The sequence below is a fragment of the Emys orbicularis genome, chromosome 2 (genome assembly GCF_028017835.1).
Source record: "Emys orbicularis isolate rEmyOrb1 chromosome 2, rEmyOrb1.hap1, whole genome shotgun sequence".
Lineage (NCBI taxonomy): Eukaryota > Metazoa > Chordata > Testudines > Emydidae > Emys > Emys orbicularis.
This window is the reverse complement of record NC_088684.1, coordinates 174,940,102-174,966,044: the sequence shown is the minus strand read 5'-3', so window position 1 is coordinate 174,966,044 and position 25,943 is coordinate 174,940,102. Positions and strand designations below refer to the sequence as shown.

The 25,943-nt window shown below is 43.9% G+C and overlaps 1 protein-coding gene across 1 annotated transcript in view; it reads left to right on the top strand.

Moving 5' to 3' along the window:
* ELP2 (elongator acetyltransferase complex subunit 2) overlaps positions 1–25,602 on the top strand; it is a 114,460-nt gene extending 88,858 nt beyond the window's left edge. The window contains exons 14-19 of the mRNA XM_065398578.1: positions 7,004–7,076; positions 7,626–7,818; positions 16,595–16,716; positions 17,186–17,328; positions 17,621–17,734; positions 25,342–25,602. Coding sequence (XP_065254650.1) covers positions 7,004–7,076; positions 7,626–7,818; positions 16,595–16,716; positions 17,186–17,328; positions 17,621–17,734; positions 25,342–25,498 — 802 coding nt within the window. The 3' untranslated portion in view covers positions 25,499–25,602. The remainder of the gene's footprint in view (positions 1–7,003; positions 7,077–7,625; positions 7,819–16,594; positions 16,717–17,185; positions 17,329–17,620; positions 17,735–25,341) is intronic.
* Positions 25,603–25,943: the final 341 nt, after the last annotated feature.

Here is a 25,943-nt window from a genome sequence, read left to right as displayed (position 1 = left end):
GGTCTTTTACCATTCTTCACTGTTTCTTGTGATTCTGAGCTTTCTAATTTCCCACACAGGTTATAGGTATTATAAATCCTTAAAGAAATATTTCTCTTCTGCATTGGGATCTCAACAGCACTATATTCAAGACTTACTTCTATGTAGTTTAATCTTTCCCTAATGAAAGTACAAACACCTCCTCCTGTACCTAGTTTTCAGTTTTGCCTAAAGGCAATATACCCTGGAATTTTAAAAAGTTTTCCAACCAACCATGTTTCCTGGATACAGTATCTGGTTTAGTTCTTATTTCCAGTATATTTTCTTTTAGTTCTTGACCATGTGCTATCAAATTGTGTGGATTCCAACAGAAGACTGTGATTCCTATACTAGTCATATTTCACCATTACCCTCATTCAGGATTGCATGAATATGATCCATTGACAGATTACTAACATACAAGAATTTTTCCACTTTCCTTGCTTTTCATTTTCATTTTTTCTGATTTTTCCCTTGTTTCTAATGCACAGTTTATCACTTCTATCATAAATGCAATAAACCTCCCTTTTTCACTACTAATATATTATTGCTTGTTTCTTCTGCAGTGTTTATCATATTCTTTATAGAATGAGGCTGTATCTGCAGTTCCCCTTTTTCTGGGCTGCTTTTCTTTTCCTTTTTTGCCTGATGTCTTTTCAGCTTCTGCATAAGATATGTTAACAGTCTTCATCTTTTGTATATCTTCAGCTTGTCTCGCCACAATGTGTCCCTCTGTATGCCCATCGGTGACTTCCACCACAGTCACTGCACCGACCTCCACCTCTTCTATATAGTTTTCATAGGGATGCTTACCCCTCACGTTTACTGCAACTCGTTTGCCCTCTACAAACATTTGCAACATACCCTTACCATTGGAACATATAACACCTTAGGGGTGGTGGGATATATGGACTTGATTCTAAATATCTGATACCTTAAGGAAGAGTCCTTTCCTTAAATGTAATCAGTGCAGCTGTTGATGGTTTGATGGTTTGTTTTCTCCTCCTCTCTTACTAATTATTAAGGCTAATTTTTTGTCACAGATATTTTTAGTAAAAGTCATGGACAGGTCACAGGCAATAATGAAAAATTCACAGAAGCCAGTGACCTGTCCTTCACTTTTACTAAAAATACCCAGGACAAAATGGGTAGCCTGTGGGGAGGTGGGGCCTGGGAGCTCCAGGGTCCCCTCCTGCTGTGGCTGGGAGCTGCTGGGGTCCCCTCGGCCACCCGTGGGGGGGGGAAGGGATAGCTCAGTGGTTTGAGCATTGGCCTGCTAAACCCAGGGTTGTGAGTTCAATCTTTGAGGGGGCCATTTAGGGATTGGGGGCAAAAATCTGACTGGGGATTGGTCCTACTTTGAGCAGCGGGTTGGACTGAGGTCCCTTCCAACCCTGATATTCTATGATTCCCCCTGCCACTGGGTCCCCCCTGCCGCCCACGGCGGCTGGGAGTGGCAGATCCCCCTTGCCACCCATGGTGGCTGGGAGTGGTGGGGGAGATGTGGGGTTGGTGGCTGGGAGCTGTGGGGGTACCTCGCAGCTCCCTGCCTCCACAGACAGCAGGGGCCAGCACTGGCTGAAGTCATGGAGGTCTTTGGAAGTTATGGATTCCGTGACCTCCGTGACTAAATCGCAGCCTTACTAATTAGACATTTACTTACTAACACTCTGTTTTCTCCTGTGCTTTTTGTTATCTTCTTATCATTCAGTTCCAGCGGTGTCCCATATGTTACTTCCTTGGTTTCTGTCAAATACTCTGGTAGCTGGCAAGTTATTTTAACTTTCCCTAAAATTTTAGTTTTTAGCAGTATTTATGAGCCTGCTCTTTATTTTTACATTCAACTAAAAGATCCCCGTCTTGCAACCTTCTGACTCTTACTATATGCCCTATATATTTTTAATTCAGTCAGCTACTTTCACAGGATTAGTGTCACCTATCCTTATTTCCATGGCTAGTGATCATAACATTGTGGCTTATTTCTTTTCTCAGCTTTGCTTTTTTGCCTATGTCATCATTTGAGCCAGCTTCTACTCTTTCTTCTCTCTCTTCTCCCCCCCACCACCTTGTATCTTACATTTCAGCCATTCAGCCACTTTCTGCTTGGAACATTCTCTCTTTATGCTAACCAGATTGCTCCTGCCCAGCTGGGCTACATGATCAGTTAAGCCTCTCTCTCCCTCCAGGTGCAGCCAGGCAACATAATTGGCCTCTCAGGCCCACATTAACTCATTAAGGAACTCTGTGGAGTACACACCTCATCACACCCCACCCATTTCAGATGCTATCCATAGTAGATTGATTATGTTTGCATATATTCACATGCATGCTCTTTGTGTTCTACTGGCCTCCTGGGGTTTGGCTCCTTCTTAATTGGGGAAAAAATAAGTGGTGCTAAGCATCACTCACTCATGGTGCAAAATGAATTAATTAGTCGTGATATAGTTAAATGGTGACATTTGATCATTGGAGGCAAACTGGGAAGTTCATACCTCCAAGCGTTTGTTTCAGCCTCACTGCAAACTCAGATGTGCAGAAAGAATAGCAAATATGGCAGGCGACCAGCTTGGCTTAACAGTGAAATCTTAGGTGAGCTTAAACACAAAAAGGAAGCTTACAAGAAGTGGAAACTTGGACAGATAACTAGAGAGGAGTATAAAAATATTGCTTGAGCATTCAGGGGTGTAATCATGAAAGCCAATTGGAGTTGCAGCTAGCAAGGGATATGAAGGGTAACAAGAAAGGTTTCTACAGGTATGTTAGCAACAAGAAGAAGGTCAGGGAAAGTGTGGGACCCTTACTGAATGGGGGAGGCATTTCCATGATGTGGAAAAAGCTGAAGTACTCAATGTTTTTTTTGCCTTGGTCTTCACAGACAAGGTCAGCTCCCAGACTGCTGCACTGGGCAGCACAGTACGGGGAGGAGGTGAGCAGCCCCCAGTGGTGAAAGAACAGGTTAAGGACTATTTAGAAAAGCTGGGCATGCACAAGTCCATGGGGCTGAATGCAGTGCATCCGAGGGTGCTGAGGGAGTTGGCTGATGTGATTGCAGAACCATTGGCCATTATCTTTGAAAACTCATGTCAATTGAAGGAGGTCCTGGATGATTGGAAAAAGGCGAATATAGTACCCATCTTTTAAAAAGGGAAGAAGGAGAATCCGAGGAATTACAGACTGGTCAGCCTCACCTCAGTCCATGGAAAAATCATGGAGCAGGTCCTCAAGGAATCCATTTTGAAGCACTTGGAGGAAAGGAAGGTGATGAGGAACAGTCAACATATATTCACCAAAGGCAAGTCATGCCTCACCAACCTGATTGCCTTCTATGATGAGATAACTGGCTCTGTGGATATGAGGAAGGCGGTGGACATGATATACCTTGACTTTAGCAAAGCTTTTGATATGGTCTCCCACAGTATTCTTGCCAGCAAGTTAAAGAAGTATGGATTGGATGAACGGACTATAAGGTGGATAGAAAGCTAGCTAGATTGTCGGGCTCAATGGGTAGTGATCAATGGCTCGATGTCTAGTTGGCAGCCGGTATCAAGTGGAGTGCCCCAGGGGTCGGTCCTGGGGCCAGTTTTGTTCAACATCTTCATTAATGATCTGGATGATGGGACAGATTGCACCCTCAGCACGTTCGTGGGTGACACTAAGCTGGGGGGAGAGGTAGATACGCTGGAGGGTAGGGATAGGGTCCAGAGGGACCTAGACAAATTAGAGGATTGGGCCACAAGAAATCTGATGAGATTCAACAAGGACAAGTGCAGAGTCCTGCACTTAGGACAGAAGAATCTCATGCACTGCTACAGGTTGGGGACCGACTGGCTAAGCGGCAGTTCTGCAGAAAAAGACCTGGGCTGGTTACAGTGGACGAGAAGCTGGATGTGAGTCAACAATGTGCTCGTGTTGCCAAGAAGGCTAACGGCATATTGGGCTGCATTAGTAGAAGCATTGCTAGCAAATCGAGGGAAGTGATTATTAGCCTCTACTCGGCACTGGTGAGGCCACATCTGGAGTATTGTGTCCAATTTTGGTCCCCCCACTACAGAAGGGACGTGGACAAATTGGAGAGACTCCAGCGGAGGGCAACGAAAATGATCAGGGGGCTGAGGCACATGACTTACGAGGAGAGGCTGAGGGAACTGGGCTTATTTAGTCTGCAGAAGAGAAGAGTGAGGGGGGATTTGATAGCAGCCTTCAACTACCTGAAGGAGGTTCCAAAGAGGATGGAGCTAGGCTGATCTCAGTGGTGGCAGATGACATAACAAGGAGCAATGGTCTCAAGTTGCAGTGGGGAAGGTCTAGGTTGGATATTAGGAAAAACTATTTCACTAGGAGGGTGGTGAAGCACTGGAATGGTTTACCTAGGGAGGTGGTGGAATCTCCATCCGTAGAGGTTTTTAAGGCCCAGCTTGACAAAGCCGTGGCTGGGATGATTTAGTTGGGATTGGTCCTGTTTTGAGCAGGGGGTTGGACTAGATGACCTCCTGAGGTCTCTTCCAACACTAATCTTCTATGATTCTGTGTTACACTCGGTTCAAATTTACAGGATTTTATTTGCAATCATGACAGTTAGATACTTGTTTTAAAACAAAGCTTAGATTTTAGAGCACAAGATGACATCTTGGAGAGATGCAAGAATGCCATACTTGAGTACACCCACCCTCATCTCCCACCACTCTCAATTGAATCCCTCCAGCTTAGAGTCTGTAGAGCAGGGTTTCCCTAGCTTTTCAAAACCAAGAACTGCATCAACAACTTCCCAGAGAGTTAGTGGCTGCACCTGCTTGCCATATACATTTGCCACCTTAATCATGCTTTATGATAATTTTTAAAAAACCTGTTTTATTTCAGTGGCAGTTTTGTCATAATACCTACTTTAAAGTCAGGTAGCCACATTATTTTATAAGAAATGCCATTGAAAAAGCCCGGTGCTCAAAATTTGGACAGCTCTAGGGAAACAATCACCCATTTGCAGGGGAAAGTGCTGAAATAAAATAATTGTTTTTCTTCAAAGGAGAAGAATGCAAAACATGTTATTAAACATCTAAGTGTCCAGAATAACAGGGGATTTGGGGATATCTCATATTTGAATGGAACACAGTCATATTAATGCTAGGAAGACAAGGGTGACTTTTTGGGGCTATGCATGCTACACTTTATATGTCCTTTCTATAGAAGGACAAAGTTCCCAGCTTTTTCTCTTTTTAATTTGTATTTTTATCAAATGAGGCTTCATTTTTAACAAACATTTTGTTGACCATCTGAATTTTGCTTTGAGGAAAACAGCTGCTGCTAATTAGGCAGCTTATGCTTACATCCTCACTGAGGCCTCTTATCACTAGTATAATACAAATAATAAAAAATATCCTTTAGAAAGAAAGGATTAAAATAATATGTGCGCTAACAAGATTATCAGTAATAAAGAAATGTAGATGACAGCAGAACCCGATGAATATAGAATGTAGCCCATACATAACAGAATGGAGGAAGACACTTGTAAAGCAGTGGCTCGTAAAAGAACATAGGAGTCATGATGTATAATCAGCTGAACATGAGCTTCCAGTGCAACACTGTGGTCAAAAGTGCTAACATAATGCTTCTATGTATAAACCGGGGGATATCGAGAAGGAGTGGAGAGGATATTTTACTTCTGTAGTTTGCACTGGTGAGACTGTCCACAATTCAAGAAGGATGCTGAAAAACTGAGCAGGGGAGTTACTTCGGTGGGAGGAGCATTTCAATGTGTACACATCCACTGTTTTGTTGACAAAAGTGTGTAGTGTAGAAAGGCCTTATACTAAGTTCTTTCTAGTTCTATTTTGCCCTTAAATTGGGATCTCATCCTCTCTTTCTGGGGGAAAAACAGTGCTTTGCTCTTCAACCAGCTGAGAACAATTGAACAGAGAACAAGGTCTTTGACAAAGCAACAGCTGCTGGGTTGAGGATCCTATTCGTTGTGAATTGATTCAGCCCGCTCAAGAGCATGGGGGCGGGAGGTTCTCTATCCAACATCATTCTTGTTGTTTGTACAGGAAGATTTTCAGCAAAGCACTGATTACTTTCATGAAGAAAAAAAACCTTCATAAAAGTGCCCTTTCATGAAAGTGAAGTCCCAAGACAATCAGACAGCTTAACAAAGATCCTGTTCTTCTTATTGCAGCTCTCTTCTGAAATCTTAAAAAACCAACCAACCAACCCCCCACATCTGGGAAATTAATACATAACACCACTATGTTGTGTGTCACTTCAGGTTAGTTTTTACATAACATACCTAACACAAAACAGACTAAGTTAAGGCATCCAGTAGTCCTCTACCCAGAATCTCATTCACACTTTGCTACTAGCACAACAGTGATACACCTCAGACAATATACTATGTTGTGGCTGTGCTTCAGAGTGGATGCTAACCTTCAAGCACCCTGTTCCCCAGACGTGAGTGAATGTGATTTTCTAGAACTGTGCAAAAAAGGTATTGGGGAAAGACTGGCTGATTTGTGTTGATGTGCATGTATTGTGTTGGGAGAGTTCATGTATTAATAGACAATTGTGTACCTCCCCCACCCATGAAAAAACCCCACCATGTGTGTCATTTGTCGTTTTTAGATTGTAAACTCTTTGGGTAAGGGACTTTGTCTTTATATGTTTGTACAACACCTAGCACAATGGGCCCCTGATTCTGATTGGGTCCTCCAGCCATTATTGTAATATAGATATTTAACAACAGTAAAGTAAATGGCAAACTCGTTTTTATTCTGTTCGTGAAGGGTTTGAATTGCCTTTTAAATACTGCTTCCTTTATTGATTTGATCTAGAGGTCTGAGGGAAAAATGCAGGAGATTACATACTCATATTATTGTTTTTGAGATTGCCTCATAATTTACACCTCAGTGGTGTTTTAAAAAAAAAAAACCTATATAAATCTTGAAACATATCACTGAGATTGTGTAATCTGTATAACAAATTTTATTTTCTGTTTCAGATACGGACATGGCTATGAAATATTTTGTGTTGCTTGTAACAATTCAAAAACTATAGTTGCCTCAGCATGTAAGGTAAGAAAAGAGAGATTTTAGCACCATTTATTGAAAAGGGTTATATGATATCAGATTGACAAGGATTGTGGTCTAAAAGTTAGAGCACAGGATTGCTTCTAACAGAATTCTAAATTGTGGTCTACATTCTGCTACTTGAGTCCCAGTGACTCGGGGCAAGCCACTTAACTTTTCTGTGCCACAGTTTGTCCATCCATAAAATGGGTATATTTGGCCTTATGGACATGTGCAAATGAATGTACAAAAATTAGTAATAATAAATGATTTGTGGTATTTTTGGTGTTGAGCCAGTTAAGAAGAAAGTGAATTGTCAGAATTCCTACATATACTGTTGTCATCTTCCAGGGTTTAGTAGAAAGTTTAAGCAGGAAACATCCTTACTATCATAGTAGCATGCGAGTGAAAATAAAACTTGGAACTTCCTAGAGGAAAATTCAATCTAACTCAGTTGCGAGCATTTAAAAAATCATGCGAATATTTTAAGGTGGTGTCATTTTGTTTTTTGTTTCCTTTCCTTCATTTTCAGTGGTTTTGTCCCTGTCCTTACAGGCTTCCAAAAAAGAACACGCAGCAATTATGGTGTGGAGCACCACGTCTTGGAAGCAGCTGCAGAGCTTGTCTTTTCACAGTCTGACCGTTACTCAGATGACATTTTCTCCTGATGACAAATTCTTATTAGCAGTTTCCAGAGATAGAAATTGGTCACTGTGGAAAAATCAAGATAAAAACCCATTGCAGTCAGGTAAGCTACATAGCATTGGTGTGTCCATTCAAAAAGAGGTATTGAAACTAGTAAACCAGTTTAGCTTTTAAAACAATTTTAACAATAAATTAATAAGATTCTGTTATATCTCACTGTGACATCTTGTTATACTTTTATTGTTTCACTCTTTAGGAAATAGAGAATTGTTCACATGGTTCTTTTTAAAGACTGTACATTTATTGTCGTATGGAGCAGCCACAAAGTAGATTAAAATGTAGAAAGCCAGGCATAAACATATTAATAAAATAAATACATGTATTGAAATAAAAATATATGTATATAGGATGTGCTATCTCTGGGTTTTGTCAAGTAATTTGATTTGGTTTCAGTAAATCAGAGCTATAAAAAATACTGGTTACGGGAAACTTATGATGTGTGGTCTGAACTGTAAAACTATAATCCATTAAATAAGTTATTTGTTTGTTGTGGTCTGTCACTCCTGTGCAGGCTAAAGGACACTATTAGACTGATGTCCTGCTCAGAGTCTGTTGGACTTGTGTAGTAGGGCTGTATACCTGTTCGGTATTTCTTGATAAGATTAGCCACTTCCCACCTCTCTGATGCTTTCTATGCACTCTACAGCAGTGGTTCTCAAGCAGAGGTACGTGTTCTCCTGGGCATACACAGAGGTTTTCCGGGGGTACTTCAACTCATCTAGATATTTGCCTAGTTTTACAACAGGCTACATAAAAAGCACTAGTGAAGACAGTACCAACTAAAATTTCATATAGACAATGACTTGTTTATACTGCTCTGTATTCTATACACTGAAATGTAAGTACAATATTTATATTCCAATTGATTTATTTTATAATTATATGGTAAAAATTAGGAAGTAAGCTATTTTTCAGTACTAGTATGCTATGACACTTTTGTATTTTTATTCTGGTTTTAAGTGAGGTGAAACTTGAAGGTACGCAAGACAAATCAGACTCCTGAAAGGGGTACAGTAGTCTTGAAAGGTTGAGAGCCACTGCTCTATAGGGTACACTGACTTTACAAACATGGCTCTGTCAGAGGAAAATTTGATAAAAAGAGATTCACTTGACTTTCAGCCTTGGAAAATCCTGCAAGATCCAACTCCTAGTGGAGCGTGTTTTACTCAAACATCGTATACATATGCTGAAAGCTGTTGTAGTTATACCAGCTGCTGATTTGAACCAAATTGCTAGGTGGTTGGTGTGTAATGTTACTGAGCTCCACAATATTTTCATAGAATCAGGCCCTGATCAGGTAGGTATGTGTCTGGTAGACCTGCCCGGGAAATATTGGTAATGTTAATCAAGTCCTTTGTTAGAGGAGAATTTGATAAGAAGAGATTCACTTGACTTTCAGCCTTGGAAAATCAAGTCCATTATGACTGGGTGATTGTTGTTTCTTACCTGAGCGGTCCATCCTAGAACATAACACATTGTCCAGTTTAGTTTTAAAAAGCACTAAAAAATATGCTGCATTGCAGGTTGATGGATTGGATGACCTAGGGTTAGACTCCTACACGGATACAAAATTTATATCTGCGGATGCGGATATCCACAGATATAAAGTGGATATCTGCAGAGCTGCAGGGCTCTACCAGGAACCACAGCAACAAAAGCAGCAGCATGTTGGGCCGCCGCTTACAGGAGCCAACACCCAGCCTGGGCAGCTCCTCCAGTGTGGTTATATCGCCCCCAGTCCTGCCCACTGGGGTGGGCACTAGGCTCACAGGCAGCTGTCTCTGGTGCAAGCATGTGCAAGCGGCTCACGCTCCTGGACAGGAGACGCAGAGTGACAGCCCGACATGCTGCTGCTTTCGCTGCTGCGGTTCCTGGAAGAGCCCTGCAGCTCCACGGATATCCGCTTTATATCCGCAGATATAAATTTTGTATCTGCGCAGGACTCTACATAGGGTTTTTCTACATCTATAACTTACGTGAGGCAAATATGGTAGCATAATTATACTTTGTATTTACAAATTTTAATAAGTGTGCTACAAATAAATGAAATATACAGTGCATTTCAAGGGACAGTACTGAGCCCTATGTTTAAAAACTAAGACCGTGTCTCCACTACAGAGTTAAGTCGACTTAAGTTATTTTGACGATCATAAGTCACTTGTGTCTGCAGAGCATGTCCCCAATTGTTGCTCTTGCGTAGACAGGCAGTGTTTTGCATCATGGGTAGCTATCCCACTGTGCAATTCGTCACCCTCTGCCTCTGGGAGCTCTGGGAATGGATCACGGTGCATCACGGGAACGTGTTCGCTGTCCCGTGATACAGTTCTTTCCGTCCCATCATTCCATGGGCTTCCTACTTCATTTCATGCCATTTTTCAACAGTCCTTGTAAACTATGCACCTGCCATCTCTGCCTGACAGCATGGCTCTTGAGCTACTGACCAGTCTGGTGATGAGTGTTATGAACACAATGCGGCTGGTCCTGCAGTTATTTCATGAGCTGCAGAACAGAGAGTGAATCGGTAATGCATGCCCTGTTGGCTACCATGGAAACAAATAATTCAAGATTGCTGCTGCCACGGTAGACCATTGGTACTGGGCTCAGGAATCAAGCTCTGAATGGTGGGATCACATCGTGATGCATGTATGGGATGACGAGCAGTGGCTGCAGAACTTTCGGATGCACAAATCCACCATTCTGGAACAGTGTGTGGAGCTTGCCCCAGCACTGTGGCGCAAGGACACCAGAACGAGAGCTGCCCTCACTGTGGAAAAGCAAGTGGCAGTCGCTGTGTGGAAGATGGCAACTCCATTTGCTACTGGTCAGTCGCAAATCAGTTTTGAATGGGAAAGTCCACCGTGGGGGTGGAGGTGATGCAAGTGTGCAGGGCCATTAATCACCTCCTGCTATGAAGGACTGTAACTCTCGGTAATGTGCAGGAAATAATTGATGGCTTTGAGGCAATGGGATTCCCTAACTGCAGCGGGACAATAGATGGAACACATCTGAATTTTGGCCCCCCAACCGTCTTGCAACAGAGTACATCAACCAAAAGGGCTACTTCTCCATGGTCTTGCAGGTGCTAGTGACTCACCAGGGCCGTTTCACTGACATCAATGCAGCATGGTCAGGGAAGGTGCATCATGCACGCATCTTTCAGAACACTGGACTGTATAGAAAGCTGGACGCTGGGATTTTCTTTCCAGACCAGAAGATTCCAATGAGGAATGTGGAAATGCCCATAGTGATCCTTGGAAACCCCATCTTACCCCTTGCTCCTGTGGCTCATGAGCAGCAAGGAGCGCTTCAACAACAGGCTCAGCAGGCATCGAATGATTGTTGAATGTGCCTTTGTTCGATTAAAAGGTTGCTGCCCGGTTAGGCCTCAGTGAGAAAAATATTCGGATGGTCATTGTGGCCTGTTGTACTCTGCATGTTTGCGACGCGAAGGGTGAAAAGTTTCCTGGGGTGGACGACTGGGGCTGATCGTCTGGCTCCTGATTTTGAGCAGCCAGATACAAGGGCAATGAGAGGGGTGCAGTGGAAGGCTATTTGAATCAGGGAGGCTTTAAAGGAGCATTTTGACAAGGAGTCCTAGTAATGTGTCTTTATGTAATGCATTCAGCCAGGCAGTGTTTACTTGTCCCCTTGAATTGCCCCTGTAGTGCTTGCTTCCTGAGCATTAATTGTACTAAGCAAATATTCCCACATATAGCCACTGTGTTTCAATGTTAGCACTGACTGATGTGTGTATGTCACAAATAAAGACTCATTTTATTTCAAAAATTCAAGTTTAATAACAGGACAAAACACAAATTTTTGGTCAAACATGGGACATGACAATGAGAAACAGTCTCATGGTTAGGGCTCTCACAGCTGTTTGTAACTCCAGTCCAGCTTTCATTGGGAAACAAGTCCCTAGGCGTCGAGTGCACAAGGTGTTGTGAGGGACCAAGAACACATGAGGAATGTGGTAGGGGAGTTTAGGGAGGGCATGGACTGAAGTTCTGTAGTGGTTACAGTGGAAGTTGTGCACAGACCTGCTCATAGTGCAGGGTAATGAGGGACTTCATCATCTCTGGCTGGCCCTCCAGGAGCTTTATCATCCGCTTCTGCCCCTGTGTCCTTTCCAGCTATCCAGCCTCAGTCTTTCATTAATTGACTCCCTCCATGCTCTTGTTTTGCCATGTGCTGCATCTGTTGACTGCAGCACTTCGCAAAACATCTCCTTACTCCTCCTGGTCCTCCGCTTTATCTGACGGAGGTGCTCTGCTGGTGTAGAGAACAAGGGCACATCTGCAGAAGCAAAAGAAACACTGAACAGAGACAGTATTGTGTGTGTGCTTACAGCCGTGAATCATAAAAGTTACACACAGCTCTTTCACTGTCCCTGGGCTAGCATGCAGGTCAGCATGAGTCCCAAATATGATGAGTTTGCAGGGGAGGAGGATGACAAAGGGGAATAGGCAAGAATTGATAAAGGGTGGTGTGATGGGTTCCCCCCGGGATGCCACCTAGAACTAGGATACCACTAAGCCTTCTGACCCACCAGCCTGGGCTCCCTCTCACACTGTGCTGCTGTGACGAGCTGCAGACCCACTCCCGGTCCTACACCTCTACCAGCATTCACATTGGCAGGGACCCACCCAGCTGCAGTTACATGCAGGCTCTCTGACCAGTCACTGCATGACCCAACAATAGAGAGGCTACAGCCAAAATAACCTCCAGCTTCCCAATCTAGGACCCCAGAGCTATACTGTCTGCCCTGGTTAAAACCCCACCAGTATGAATTTATTATCCAGTTCGCCTCCCTCTCAATGTGGAAAGGAAAGGCAACAGCCTTTGCCCCTTGAGCTAAGATTTCCAAGCACTTCTTCAAACTCACTGGTTTAGATAAAGCAAAAACAAATTTATTAACTACAAAAGATAGATTTTAAGTGATAACAAACAGATCAAAGCAGATTACCTAGTAAATAAACAAAAACGCAAACTAAGCTTAACATACTAGAAAGATAGGATTTGAATTAACAATCGCTCACCCTGATGGATGATACAAGCAGGCTGCAGATTCTCAAGGTACAAGCTGCACCTGCTTTACAGCTTGGAATAGCCAGGTTTTTCATACACAGGCTAGAAATCCCTTTATCCTGGGTCCAGCACTTCCCCCAGTTCAGTCTTTGTTCCTCAGGTGTTTCCAGGAGACCTCTTGTGTAGGGAGTGAAGAACAACAGATGATATCACTCCCTGCCTTATATTGCTTTAGCATATGGCGGGAACCCTTTGTTCCCAAACTCAGTTTGTTGAAAAACATTAACATCCCACGATGGAGTCTAGTTATGTAGGCTGGTTACATGCCCTTGCATACCTTGCTGAGTCATAGGAGCCATTACTTACAGCTTGTCTGGAACGTTCACAGGAAGGTTAAGTTCTTCCAGGGTCCATTGTCTTTGCTGATGGGCCATCAGCACTGTCTGGCTTCTTCATTGTTGTACCAGAAAGGCTAGTTGTGGATGTCACCAAGAATAAGCACAATTGAAATACAGATACATAGTTAATATTCCTAACTTTAGATACAAAAATGATACATGCATATAAATAGCATAATCATATTCAGCAAATCATAACTTTTCCAATGACACCTCACAACCCATCTTGTACAAAATGCATCATAATTATGACATAATCATATCATGATAATATCACTGTGAAAAAGATGGGGTGCAGTGTCACAGGTGGTTTGCGAAGGGGATCACTACAAACGGCTAGGGAGACAGTTCTGAATATTGGTACCTTTTTCCATAGCCTAGGGTAATCAAATCCAATATTTCACTCCTGAGGGTAACCCAGGATGCAAGATGCATCTCCTGCATGTGTGCTGCTTCAGACCAACTCCGTATGCTGCTCGCCTATGTGACGCTCTGGTCCCTGCAGAAATAATTGCCAGATGGCAAGCCAAAGTTGCCTACAGCCAGGGGAGAAACAAGGCAGCTCTGCCAAGGAACCTTCAGCAGAGGATTGCAGAATACGTGCAGGAAAGTTTCCTAGAGATCTCTATGGAGGGTTCCCAGGACATCCCTATGTACATTAACAAACTTTTCCGCCGTGGCCCCACTGCATATATGGACAGGCTCTATTGTTAATTTCTGTCCCTTATCCCTCCTCTACCATATAACAAAGTACATGACAGCTCAATCTCTTCTCACCGTGCAGTATCAAAGCAAAATGAGCACTTATCGGAACTCCCCTCCCCTGCATGCCAGAGCCAGAGTGCTGGGACTGGCTAGACCCCTCCAGAGTGGAAAAGAGGTCCTGACTCACCGCACCAATGGACAACCCTGCTGTGCGCGCCACATCGTCCTCCAGCTCCACTTCTTCGTCCACCACTTCATCATCGGGGTTGAGTCCGCTGGCTGCTGCCTCTAGTTCCCCTGAAGTATCCACAGGCGCTTGGAGGAGGAGGTGGGATCGCTGCCGAGGATGGCATGCAGCTCCTTATAGAAGCAGCATGTTTTCGGCGCCGCACTAGAGCAGTGATTGGCGTCCCTGGCCTTCTGGCATGCCTGTCTCAGCTCCTTGATCTTAGAGCAGCACTGCTGCATGTCCCCCCGTGCCCCTTCTCCTGCATGCCACCAGCAATCAGCCGTCGGTATCAGAGTTCCTATGGCTGGAGCAAAGCTGCGACTGCACAGCCTCCTCTCCCCATAGACTCAGTAGATCCAGCAGCTCTGGTGGCTCCACGCAGGAAAGCGTCTGCTGTGGAAAGCCGGCATGGTCAGCTGGGAAGATGTTGTGTGAACTGTGCTTGCCGAGCAAACGGGAAGAGGAATTTTTAATTTCCTGGGCCTTTAAATGTGGGAGGGGTGAATACCTGTGTACCTTCAGGGCAGCAGAGTTCAAACTGCTGACCAGCGGTCATGATGGGCATTGGGAGACACCTCCTGGAGGCCAATTAGGGCAACATAATCATGCACATTGTCTATACTGATGCTGCGTCACTGTAACTGGGTCGCAAAAAGCTCTAGCGCTTGTCGAGGTGGTTTTATTATGTTGGCGTAGCAGGGGAGTTACATCGGTGGGAGGAGCATTTTAGTGTGTGTATCTCCACTGTTTTGTAGACAAAAGTTGACTTTTGTCAACTAAACTATATAGTGTAGACAAGGCCTAAAGCAACACTATTAGGTTAAAAATCACATTTAAAAACAAACTTTCTTACCTGATAGTACATTAGATTATTAAAACTTAAATTTCCATTGGTTTTGTCAGATATGAAAATCGGCTGTGTTGATTCTTCTAAATAAGTTAAATATCCCCAGATTTTGATGTTTGATGTTATCTCCCATAAATAATCTGCTAAAAGGAAACTCCAGTGGTTGGTGGACTGGTTGTTGTTTTTTTGCTTTGTTTTCGGGAGGGGTCGGGGTTAGGATTTTTTTAAACATTGCAGAGAGATTTTGGGGAAGTACAAAAATGTAAATGCAAATGGCAAATAAATTAAAGAAATAAGTAAAAATGTCAACATTTTGTGGCTGTGGAAGGCTCTGAGCTTATTCCATAGAGACTGCCATTTTCCTGTGAAACAGGCAGGACGCTTTGTTAACAGAGATCGAGTCTTTTCCACTGATTTCAGTCAGAAAAGCAGTCAACTTTGAATGTTGTTTTCAGTTAAGTTTCAGCATCTATTTTAAAGTTTTGTGTGAAAGGAAGGAAAAATGTTTGGTGTTTTACTTTGTAGATGAGGTCTAAGATATGAATAAGAAAATCTGCTGTACTTCCCACTTTCCCAAGATTTTTTGCTCATTAACTTCTGAAAGGATGTGTTACTGATGTTTAAGTATGCCAGTCCAATCGAGCGCTAATCTTGCTAGCTTGTTTACAGTACTCCTCTCACTGGAGAAACTTCCTTTGTTAGTTTGTGTTACTTTAATAAAGCTGTAGGAATAAGATTGGCACATTTAGTTTAAACTCCAAATAGGCACACAGTGTTCCAAGTTAAGGATCATGAGTACTCTGTGGGAGGTGGACGGAAGAGATTCTCTTTTCATGTACAAATCCAGAGCCCATCTGTCAACAAAGTACATATCCCCAAATCAGTTTGAAGTAAAACTACATTTACTGCCATCCCAAGAAATTTAATAGCCTAATAAAATTTAATATTACTGCTTTTTCCATTGCAGTAAATGAGAATGCTTTTCTGTTGTTAACAGTTAAACTTAAAACAAAAAATGGTGACCCAAGACTGCATAATTCTGAAAATTTGCAATATCACTGGAGTTTTTTGTAGTAAAGAATGAAGAACTGTTATTGGGTCAGTGACTTCTGCACACATGATGATAAAGTGAAAGTTACATTGGTAATACTTTTCAAAGCCACTAAAATGTACTTATTAAGATACTATCAAAAATAAACAGAATGTCATAGAATTAGGCCAAGTAGAATATGAAAGAGTATTCTTATAGACATGGATACATTTTCAGAGCGAGAGAAATGCATGCAGAAGATAAAATTGTTTTTGCTATCATCTGGTGTTACAACTAACGGTATTATATTGTAATTAGGCTGACTAGTTATATTTATATTGGTCGCTGTTCATATATAATAAATATGAAAGGAATATTGCTTGATCCTTCCTACAAAGTGCTGACTACCCCAGTTCCCACTAAAGTCACTCGGAGCTGAGGGTGGGATTGTACAGGATTATTTCTGTAGATTTGGTCCCCTCCCTTTATGCTTTCAAAGCAAAATAAGAGCAGGTGTTTTTTTTTTTTTTTTACAAAAGATAATCACAAGGATTTTTCTTCTGTTTACTTGTTTTATTCCAGAACCCGTTTTCAGCCTCTTTGCGTACACAGACAAAAACACAGCTGTGCATAGCCGGATCATTTGGTCTTGTGATTGGACCCCAGACAGCAAATATTTCATTACCGGAAGTCGGGACAAAAAGGTAACTAATACAAAAGGAACTAACAAATAGAACAGCATAAAGTAAGCATTGAGTTGGGTGCATAAAGCTAAGCACGTACGTAAGCATGTGCAAGATTATGGCCAGTGATTTGCTTTTTTTTTTATTGTGTATAGCAACAAAAGGAGAACATGCTGTATGTCATTTTGTGCATGTGTTTTTAAATCAAGGATTCTGTAACTTGATTCATTCCGCTCTTACAAGTAGACTTATATTTACCAAATATTGTTACCAATATCTTTAATAATACCACTCTAAACTTTGTTTTTAAGAAAGATTTGAATTCCTATAAATAGAAGCTGTTGTTTATTTCATGGGGGGGAAAAGAGTTTTGCTCTATTTACCTCCATACCACAATACAAAATTACTGCTATTCCTGATGTGTTCTTAGTTCCTAAGCACAGGTACATAAAAGATAAAAGGGAACAATTGATTCTCTTATTTCTAATAGGTCATTGTCTGGGGTGACTGTGGCTCAGCTGGAGCTACTGAAAGCAGTGGGCTAGGTGCAATCGACCCTTGTTCTTCAATACTGGATGTTGGGGATTCTGTCACTGCAGTCAGTATCAGCCATGTGGTTGCTCCTGATGAAAGGTATTGTTACCTCTGCATTCTATAATTCATTTGTTGGTGGTTTTTTAATTTTTACCTGAAATTGATATTTGTTTTCCACTTTAGTCAGTGCAAGCCTTTTCTAGGTCTGTTGCTTGCTCTCTTTTAACATTATATTTTTGTTTTCATTTACATGTTCTTTTGATGATGATAAAATATTGATTTGAAGAGCAGGTTTCAACATAAAATGTGTATGATTTGGGCAGTGATCAGCTTTTTTGAAAATTGTTGATTCAAGCTTTTTAGAAATAACATAGTTGTTCCTTCTCAACAGCTACATCATTGCAGTAGGGTTAGAGTGTGGGAAGATTAACTTGTACACATGGAAGCAGAGTGAGCAGAGACCAGTGTTGACTGATTGGACCAAATGTGTCGAGACTGACAACAGGTATCTTTTTTTGGGTGAAGGGGCTCATGAGCAGTTCTCCAGACCTATCCTGTCTTACAAGTGTGGCAAGGTACCTTCTCGGTCTCACCAGCCTCAGCTGTTTTTAGCCTTGGTGAGACGGGCTTGGGTAAAAGGGTCCTTCTAGGATGCTTAGGGGACGTCCGTTCCTTCTCTCAGCCAGGCTTTTGGGCTTCTTTTTCTTCCCTTATGGGAGGGAATGCAGCCTCCCCTCCTGGTGAGGTTCGCTGTCTTGCTGCTCCTAGCCTACTGGCAGCTTGACTCCTTATCTCTCTACTCCCCCCTCTTCTCCCAACAGGGGAGGGTTTAAAAAGGTCTCAGGCAGCCCTTAGTTGGAATCAGCTGATCCTAATTGACCTCAGGTAACTTCCTCTTAGCTGATCCTAATTGATTCTCTGGTAACCCCTTCTCAGCTGAACCTGATTGACCTGTAGTTACCCCTCCTCAGTTGATAGGGAGGAGGGCTTTTTAACCTTCTGGGACTGTTTTCTACCCCTCCCTTGCAGCTGTCTGTCCTGAGTTTAATCACATATCCCACCCCCCTGCTCAACACTACGGGGTTGGGCTACTTGGGTCGGCAAACAGTGCACCCTCGACAGGCCATCCGCGTTGCCATGCTTGATTCCGGACCTATGCTATACTCTGAAGTGGAAGGGTTGTAGCGACAGGAACTACCTTGTTACTTTTGTGTTTCTTTCTTTGTTTTGGTGCATCCACTTCAGAGGGGCATGGTCCGTGACGAGGGTAAACCTCCATCCGAGTAGGTAGTAGCGAAGGCTTTCTATGGCCCACTTTACCGCCGGGCATTCCTTCTCTACTACAGCATATTTACGTTCCCTGGGCAGGAGTTTCCTACTGAGGAACAGGACTGGGTGTTCTTCTCCGACCATTTGTGAAAGAACTGCTCCCAACCCAACCTCAGAGGCATCGGTTTGCAAGATAAACTCTTTCTCCCAGTCTGGAGCTACCAGCACTGGGTCGGTGCAGAGGGCGGTCTGCAGATCTGCAAAAGCCTCCTCGGCCGCGCTGGTCCATCTTACTATGTCTGGGCCACGGGCTTTTGTTAGTTCTGTCAATGGGCATGCCCTGGTGGCAAAGTGGGGGATGAGCTGCCTATAGTATCCAACTAGTCCCAAGAATGCTCTGACCTGTTTCTTCCGGACTGGTCGGGGCCAATTCTGTATTGCCTCTAACTTGTTGAGTTGGGGCTTCACTATGCCCCTCCCCACTATATACCCGAGGTATTTGGCTTCTGCTAGCCTAGGGGTTCTCAAACTGGGGGTTGGGACCCCTCAGGGGGTTGGAGGTTATTACATGGGGGGTCACAAGCTGTCAGCCTCCACCCCAATCCCCGCTTTGCCTCCAGCATTTATAATGGTGTTAAATATATAAAAAAGTGTTTTTAATTTATAAAGGGGGTCACACTCAGAGGCTCGCTATGTGAAAGGGGTCACCAGTACAAAAGTTTGAGAACCACTGTGCTAGCCCAATTGCGCATTTGGAGGGATTTGCAGTCAGCCTTGCCTTCCTCAGGGTGTCCAGGACTGCTTCCACCTTCTCCAAGTGCGTCTCCCAGTCTGGGCTATGTATAATGACATCGTCGAGATAGGTGGCCGCATACTTGCCATGTGGACGCAACAGTTTTTCCATGAGTCTTTGGAAAATTGCGGGAGCCCCATGTAAACCAAAAGGCAGGACAGTGTACTGATACAGTCCCTCTAGTGTTGAAAAGGCCCTCTTCTCTTTGTCAGTCTTGGCTGGGGGATTTGCCGATAACCCTTGGTCAGGTCAAAGGTAGACAAAAATCGTACTTTTCCCAATCGGTCAATTAGCTCATCTATCCGGGATATAGGGTACGCATCAAATTGGGACACTTCATTCAGTTTCCAGAAGTCATTGCAGAACCTCATACTGCCATCAAGCTTAGGTACTAGGACAACTGGACTTGACCATTGGCTTTGAGACTCTTCAGTGACTCCTAACTTCAGCATTTTCCTGACTTCTGTCTTGATCTCTTCTCTTTTCGCCTCCAGGATCCAGTATGGCTTGACATTCACCTTCACTCCAGGCTCTGTGAGGATGTAATGGTGAACCTCAGTAGCCCTGCCTGGCATTTCCGAGAATACATCCTGGTTGTGTTTGATCATGTTGATCACTTCAGTTCGTTGGTCAGGGGTCAATTCCGGGGATTTTCCCACTTGGCCGGGCCGGTTGCTTGCAGGGGGTGATGACCCTAGAGTGACCACATGAGCTTCTCTGTCTTGCCAAGGTTTCAGCAGGTTTATATGATAGATCTGTTCCAGCTTCCGGTGACCAGGCTGTCGGACCTTATAGTTGACCTCTCCAATTACTTCTATTATCTCGTATGGCCCCTGCCACCTGGCCAGGAGCTTGCTCTGCGCTGTGGGTACAAGCACCATTACCCAATCTCCCACCTGAAATTTCCAGATCATCGCTTGGCGACTGTAGTATGTCTGTTGGGCCCCTTGCGCCCTCTCCATCTGTTCCCGCACTATGGGGGCGACTTGGGCTATCCTGTCTTTCATCTGCAACACATGCTCGATGATGTTTCTCCCTGGGTTCAGCTGTTCTTCCCAACCCTCTTTGGCAATGTCCAGTATGCCACGGGGGTGGCGACCATATAACCGCTTGAATGGGGAAAACCCAGTTGAAGTCTGAGGAACCTCCCTTATAGCAAACATTAGGTATGGCAGCAGGGCGTCCCAGTTCTTCCCATCCCGGCTCACCACCTTTCGTATCATGTTCTTTAATGTTCTATTAAAACGTTCGATGAGGCCATCAGTCTGCGGATGATAGACTGACATCCTTATGGTCCATATGTGGAGCATTGCACATAAATCCTTCATTAATTTAGACACAAGGTGGGTTCCTTGATCCGTCAGGATCTCTTTGGGTAACCCCACTCTAGAAAAAATTTGGATTAATTCCTTAGCTATGGTCTTGGACATAGAGTTCTGTAGGGGTAGGGCCTTGGGGTATCAGGTGGCATAATCTAGCACAACCAGTATGTGCTGATGGCCCCAGGCTGATTTCTCCAGTGGCCCTACTAGGTCCATAGCTATTCGCTCGAATGGGATTTCCATAATTGGCAGAGGTACCAAAGGGGCCCTTAAGTGTGGTCGGGGGCCATATAATTGGCATTCAGGACAAGAGGCACAATATCATCAGACCACTGCATAAATTCCGGGCCAAAAAAACCTCTGCAGAATTCGATCGAGGGTTTTATCTACCCCTAGATGCCCCCCGAACAGATGGCCATGGGCTAGATCCATCACACCCCTCTGATGCTTCTGCAGTACTAAGAGCTGTTCCACGACTTGCTCTTGGACCCAGACTACTCTGTATAGCAGATCCCTCTTTATCATATAACATGGCCCTGGGCTCTCCCTTCCACAGCAACCCCATTCACCTCAACTGCTTCTTTGCGAATGTTGTTATATATCGGATCATTGGCCTGATCCTGCCCAAAATTCTCCAGTGAAGGTCCAGTTTGCCCAAACTCAGGGGGATCTATTTCCGTCTCCCTCTCAGGGGGAGTCCGCGGGGAACGGTCTGGCTGCGGGTTCGTCGACCGCCTGCATAGTCCCCTTGTCAGTTGGGCCAACTCTTTCCCCTACAAGTATAGGCTTCTGGTTCTGGGCCAAGATTCTCGTTCCCCTCCTCTTATCTGCCGTCCTTTCTCGCCAAGTCTTCCTGGGCTTCCCAGGAAGAGAGAACAAATCCTGGGCAAATTCATGGAAGACCGGCAGGGTGCTAACTATTGGAGTCATCCCATTGCTCTCGGGGTTATTACCTTCTTCTGATTCCTCTCCAGGGAGTAGGCTGCCAAACCCTGGGAAGTCTCGTCCTATGAGGACTGGATAGGGGAGTTTTGGGACTACTCCCACGGTCACCTTAGTGGGGTTTCCCATGACCTCTATTTTTACTGGGATTGTCGGGTAGTAATTGACATCCCCATGTACACAGGATATTCCTGTGCGCTTGGCCAGAGATAGTTGGTCTTGCCCGACCAGCTTTCCCGAGACCAGCGTGACCTCACTTCCTGAGTCCACTAACACAGTGGTCTCTATGCCATTCATTTTAATTGGTCTAGTATACCTATGAGGGACCATCACAACCCTTACTAGATTTATTAGGTCGCATGGTCCATCTATATCTCCCAGGTCGCATTGCATGGGCTCTTCTAGGTTTGGGCATTGGGCAGCTATATGCCCTATTTTCCCACATGCATAACGTCTGTACCCTGCTCGGGGCAGCCCCCTATTTTTCAGACTGTTGGGCCTTACCCCCTGAGTCTTTCTCCCCCAGTCCGTAAGTCTCTCCGCGATCTCCAGCTGCTCTTCAGCCTCCTTCCTCCCCTCCATAGTTCTGCCCAGGGCTATGGCAACCCGGGTCCTCGGCGCAGAGACTTGCCTCCTATTCTGGTGCCTTCCTTCCCCGGTGGTCCGAGAAAGTTCTTGGGCTGCTAGATGTCTCTCTACGAGGGCAACTAGCTCATCATAAGAGGAGGGATCATTTTGACTGACCCATCCTTGCATGTCTGGTGGTAGCCCACTCATGTACCTGTCCAAAACTATGGTTTCCACAATTTTCTACAGGCCGTGGGTCTCGGGGAGGGAAGCCACTTCCGGGATAGGTGGATCAGGTCAAACAGCTGGGACCTCGGCGCTTTGCTGTCCCAGTATTTCCACTCGTGGAACCACTGGGCCCTTATGGCTGTCGTCACGCCAGACCTTGCCAGGATCTTCGCCTTCACCTGGGGGTAATCTGTAGCTGCTTCTGTTGTCATGTCAAAATACGCCTTCTGGGCCTCCCCACACAGAAAAGGAACAAGGATACTTGCCCACTGGTCTTGGGGCCAAGCCGTCCACTGGGCCGTTCTCTCGAACGCGAGAAGATATGCCTCTATGTCGTCGTCAGTTGTCCTCTTCTGTAAGTAGTTGCTTGCCCACAGGGGCCAGGTCCCATGGGGCCGTGCGTCAGAGTGGTCAGGGCCTTTAGCTGGTTCACAACCTCATACAGGGTGGCTCGATCCTAGGCCACCTGGCTCATCAGTAATTGATTTGTCTCCTGCTGTATTTGCACTGACTCCTGCTGGGTAGTCATCGGAATCCTGGTAGCCTCTTGTTGGGCTGCGGTGGCCTGCACCAATGCCTTCACTACATCCTCCTTTTTTTTCTTCTTCTTCTTGGGGGTGCTTTATCCTGCCCTGAGATGGTTCATCACGAAGTCTCGCTCACAGATCCCACCCCTGACACCACGTGTGGCAAGGTACCTTCTCGGTCTCACCAGCCTCAGCTGTTTTTAGCCTTGGTGAGACGGGCTTGGGTAAAAGGGTCCTTCTAGGATGCATAGGGGACGTCCGTTCCTTCTCTCAGACAGGCTTTTGGGCTTGTTTTTCTTCCCTTATGGGAGGGAATGCAGCCTCCCCTCCTGGTGAGGTTCGCTGTCTTGCTGCTCCTAGCCTACTGGCAGCTTGACTCCTTCTCTCTCTCTCCTCCCCCCTCTTCTCCCAACAGGGGAGGGTTTAAAAAGGTCTCAGGCAGCCCTTAGTTGGAATCAGCTGATCCTAATTGATTCTCTGGTAACCCCTTCTCAGCTGAACCTGGTTGACCTATAGTTACCTCTCCTCAGTTGATAGGGAGGAGGGCCTTTTAACCTTCAGGGACTGTCTGTCCTGAGTTTATCACGCAAGTCATATGCAAGGAAAGAGCTTTCTTTTGAGATCTGGACAGTATTGGAATTCTGAATTAAATTTATTTAGATACACTTTTTTTTTTTTTTGCTATTTTTATGGTGTATCAAAAGCTTTAAAAGTTTTTTCAGAAAAAGACAATATGCAACCCCTGTAGCCCCAAGATATCCTCCAACAAAACCTGGGAAAGACCAGCATCAGCATTCCTGATATTGCCAAGGGAGAAAGAAGCTTTTTAAAGATAAAAATATTATTTCAGGCTGCCATTAGACATCAGAGAAAGGCAAAAAGGGCATAAACCCAGTTTTTAAGAAATCCTTTGATGTCACCTTTAAGGGTAAAATAGGATTGAAGCTTTTAAAAATGTTTTAAAAAAATCATTGTTAAAATGTGGAGAGCAGTAGAATCACCACGCCATCTCTCACTTCCTACTTATCTATGCCATCGACGGTGGGATCCCAGCTCTGTATTCATTGGGAGTTGGTGCAGAGCTTTAGCTGTGCCAGAAAGGCCCCAGTCAGAATATGACTTTCTAATCGTTGTTCCCAAGTCATAGTCATACTTTAACACCAATTCTTCAGTTCAGTTCATTTGGCCCAAATAACTTTTTAGTTTAAATTCAACATCCTAATCATCACTGTTGCTCAGGAAGCATTGTAGATAGAACAAGCAGTTTTATATGGCACCTTCCATACAGAAAGCAAACCCAAAAGGATTAGAACATAAGGCATACATACCGGTACTGCAGTGACTTGGTGGGCACATACAACAATCATCATAAAGCTGGTCAGGAGCATTTCATTGAACCAAAACGTTTCACAGAGACATCCGTTTCCACAAAACTTTTGTTCAGAGAGATCCTGTAACTGGGTGGGTAGAGGATTGGCCTGGGATGTCGGAGACCCAGGTTAAAGCACCCTGCTCTGCCTGATTTGGAGTGATCTGGGATGAAAAACTACTGTGAATCTGGCAGAGCAGGGACTTGAACCTAGGTCTGACACAGCCCAGACTGATACCCTGACCACCTGGCTGGAGAGAAACAGATACTCACAGACACATCAGTTTTGTGTGAAAATGTTTCAAAAGGTTTGGTTTTCATTCCAATATGGAATGGAAAATTTTGAAACCACAAAAGTGGCAGTGAAAACATCCTCCTGCCAGCTCTAAGTCATTATGCTCCTAAGCACTAGCTTATGCATTGCATCCTGTTTTAAGAAGTAAGAAGAAAATTACTCAATATACTAGAATTATACTCTACTCTTTATCTTGGTGGCCTGGACATGATCATCAGTTCAAAACCTTAGACTGATATCTTGGGTAAATGACAGCAGTATTTTAGAGTACACTACAGGAAGGGAAGCTACAGTGTTTCTCTGATTTTGTAACTAGAAATTATAGATGAACTCCAATCAGAGCCGTGGACTAGAATCACCCTCCACCACCACCATACATTGAAGAAATTGAGATTCACATTTAGATCTGCAGATGAACATTGTGACTTTGGCTCATGTATACGTAGTCAGTTTGAAAGACGCATCAAACAATGTTTCTAGCATTTAGTCAGCAGTGTCATTTCTGAGCAAGTGAGATGCTTAACCTGAAACTAATGCGGTGAAACTTAAAATTGATAGCCGTTTTAATTATTGACAGGTGAGAGGATAAAATGTCATTAGTGCTGTTAATAACCCTAGAAATTCTGGAGTGTTTAATACCTTCAGGTCATGACAAGTCAATTTTTCTCAGCTGGTAGCACTGAAAGGGAGTGCACTAATTAGATAAATGATGATGTTTAAACTCAGAAGTCCAGCTGAGTTTGACATTTTGAAGTTGGTGTATGCATTCTTTTTTTCAATGTCTTCCGTCTTCATTGCAGCCAAAGTCACACTCTTGCTATCAAACGGCTATGCTGGAGAAATCGGGTGGGCAGAGCTGGACATAATGACCAAGACAACAGTGAATGGTTGCAGCTTGCAAGTTGTGGAGCTGATCACTGTGTAAAGATACTAAATGTTAACAGGTGTGCTCTTTAGATAAGGCAGCAGACCCAGCTGAGCCAAATGAATCTGTATTTTAGTTTGTTTAACCATTTAATTTTTAAACTCCATTTTCTGTTGTGAAAACAGGAATGTCTGACAAGTGTATTGATCTAATTTATTAAAGTATCTTGAATAATAGCACCTTGTAGTGTCTTGAAGTGTTAAATAATTATCTTATCCAGCAGTATTAGGAAGTTTCAAATACATTGGGTGTTCCAGCTAGTAAATATTTTGGAGTGTGTGTGAAATAGATGGGGGTTTCCACTTTATATAAAAATGGTGGCAAGGAGACAGTGTTTCTCCACTCTGCATGGAGATGGATAAGTAGAGAAATCAGTACTTCTATCATCCAGTTGAGAGGGAAGGAACTGTTTGTGTTTGGGCTTCAAATGAAGTATCAAAACATTCCAGACTTATTACAGTAACTCCCCATTTATCA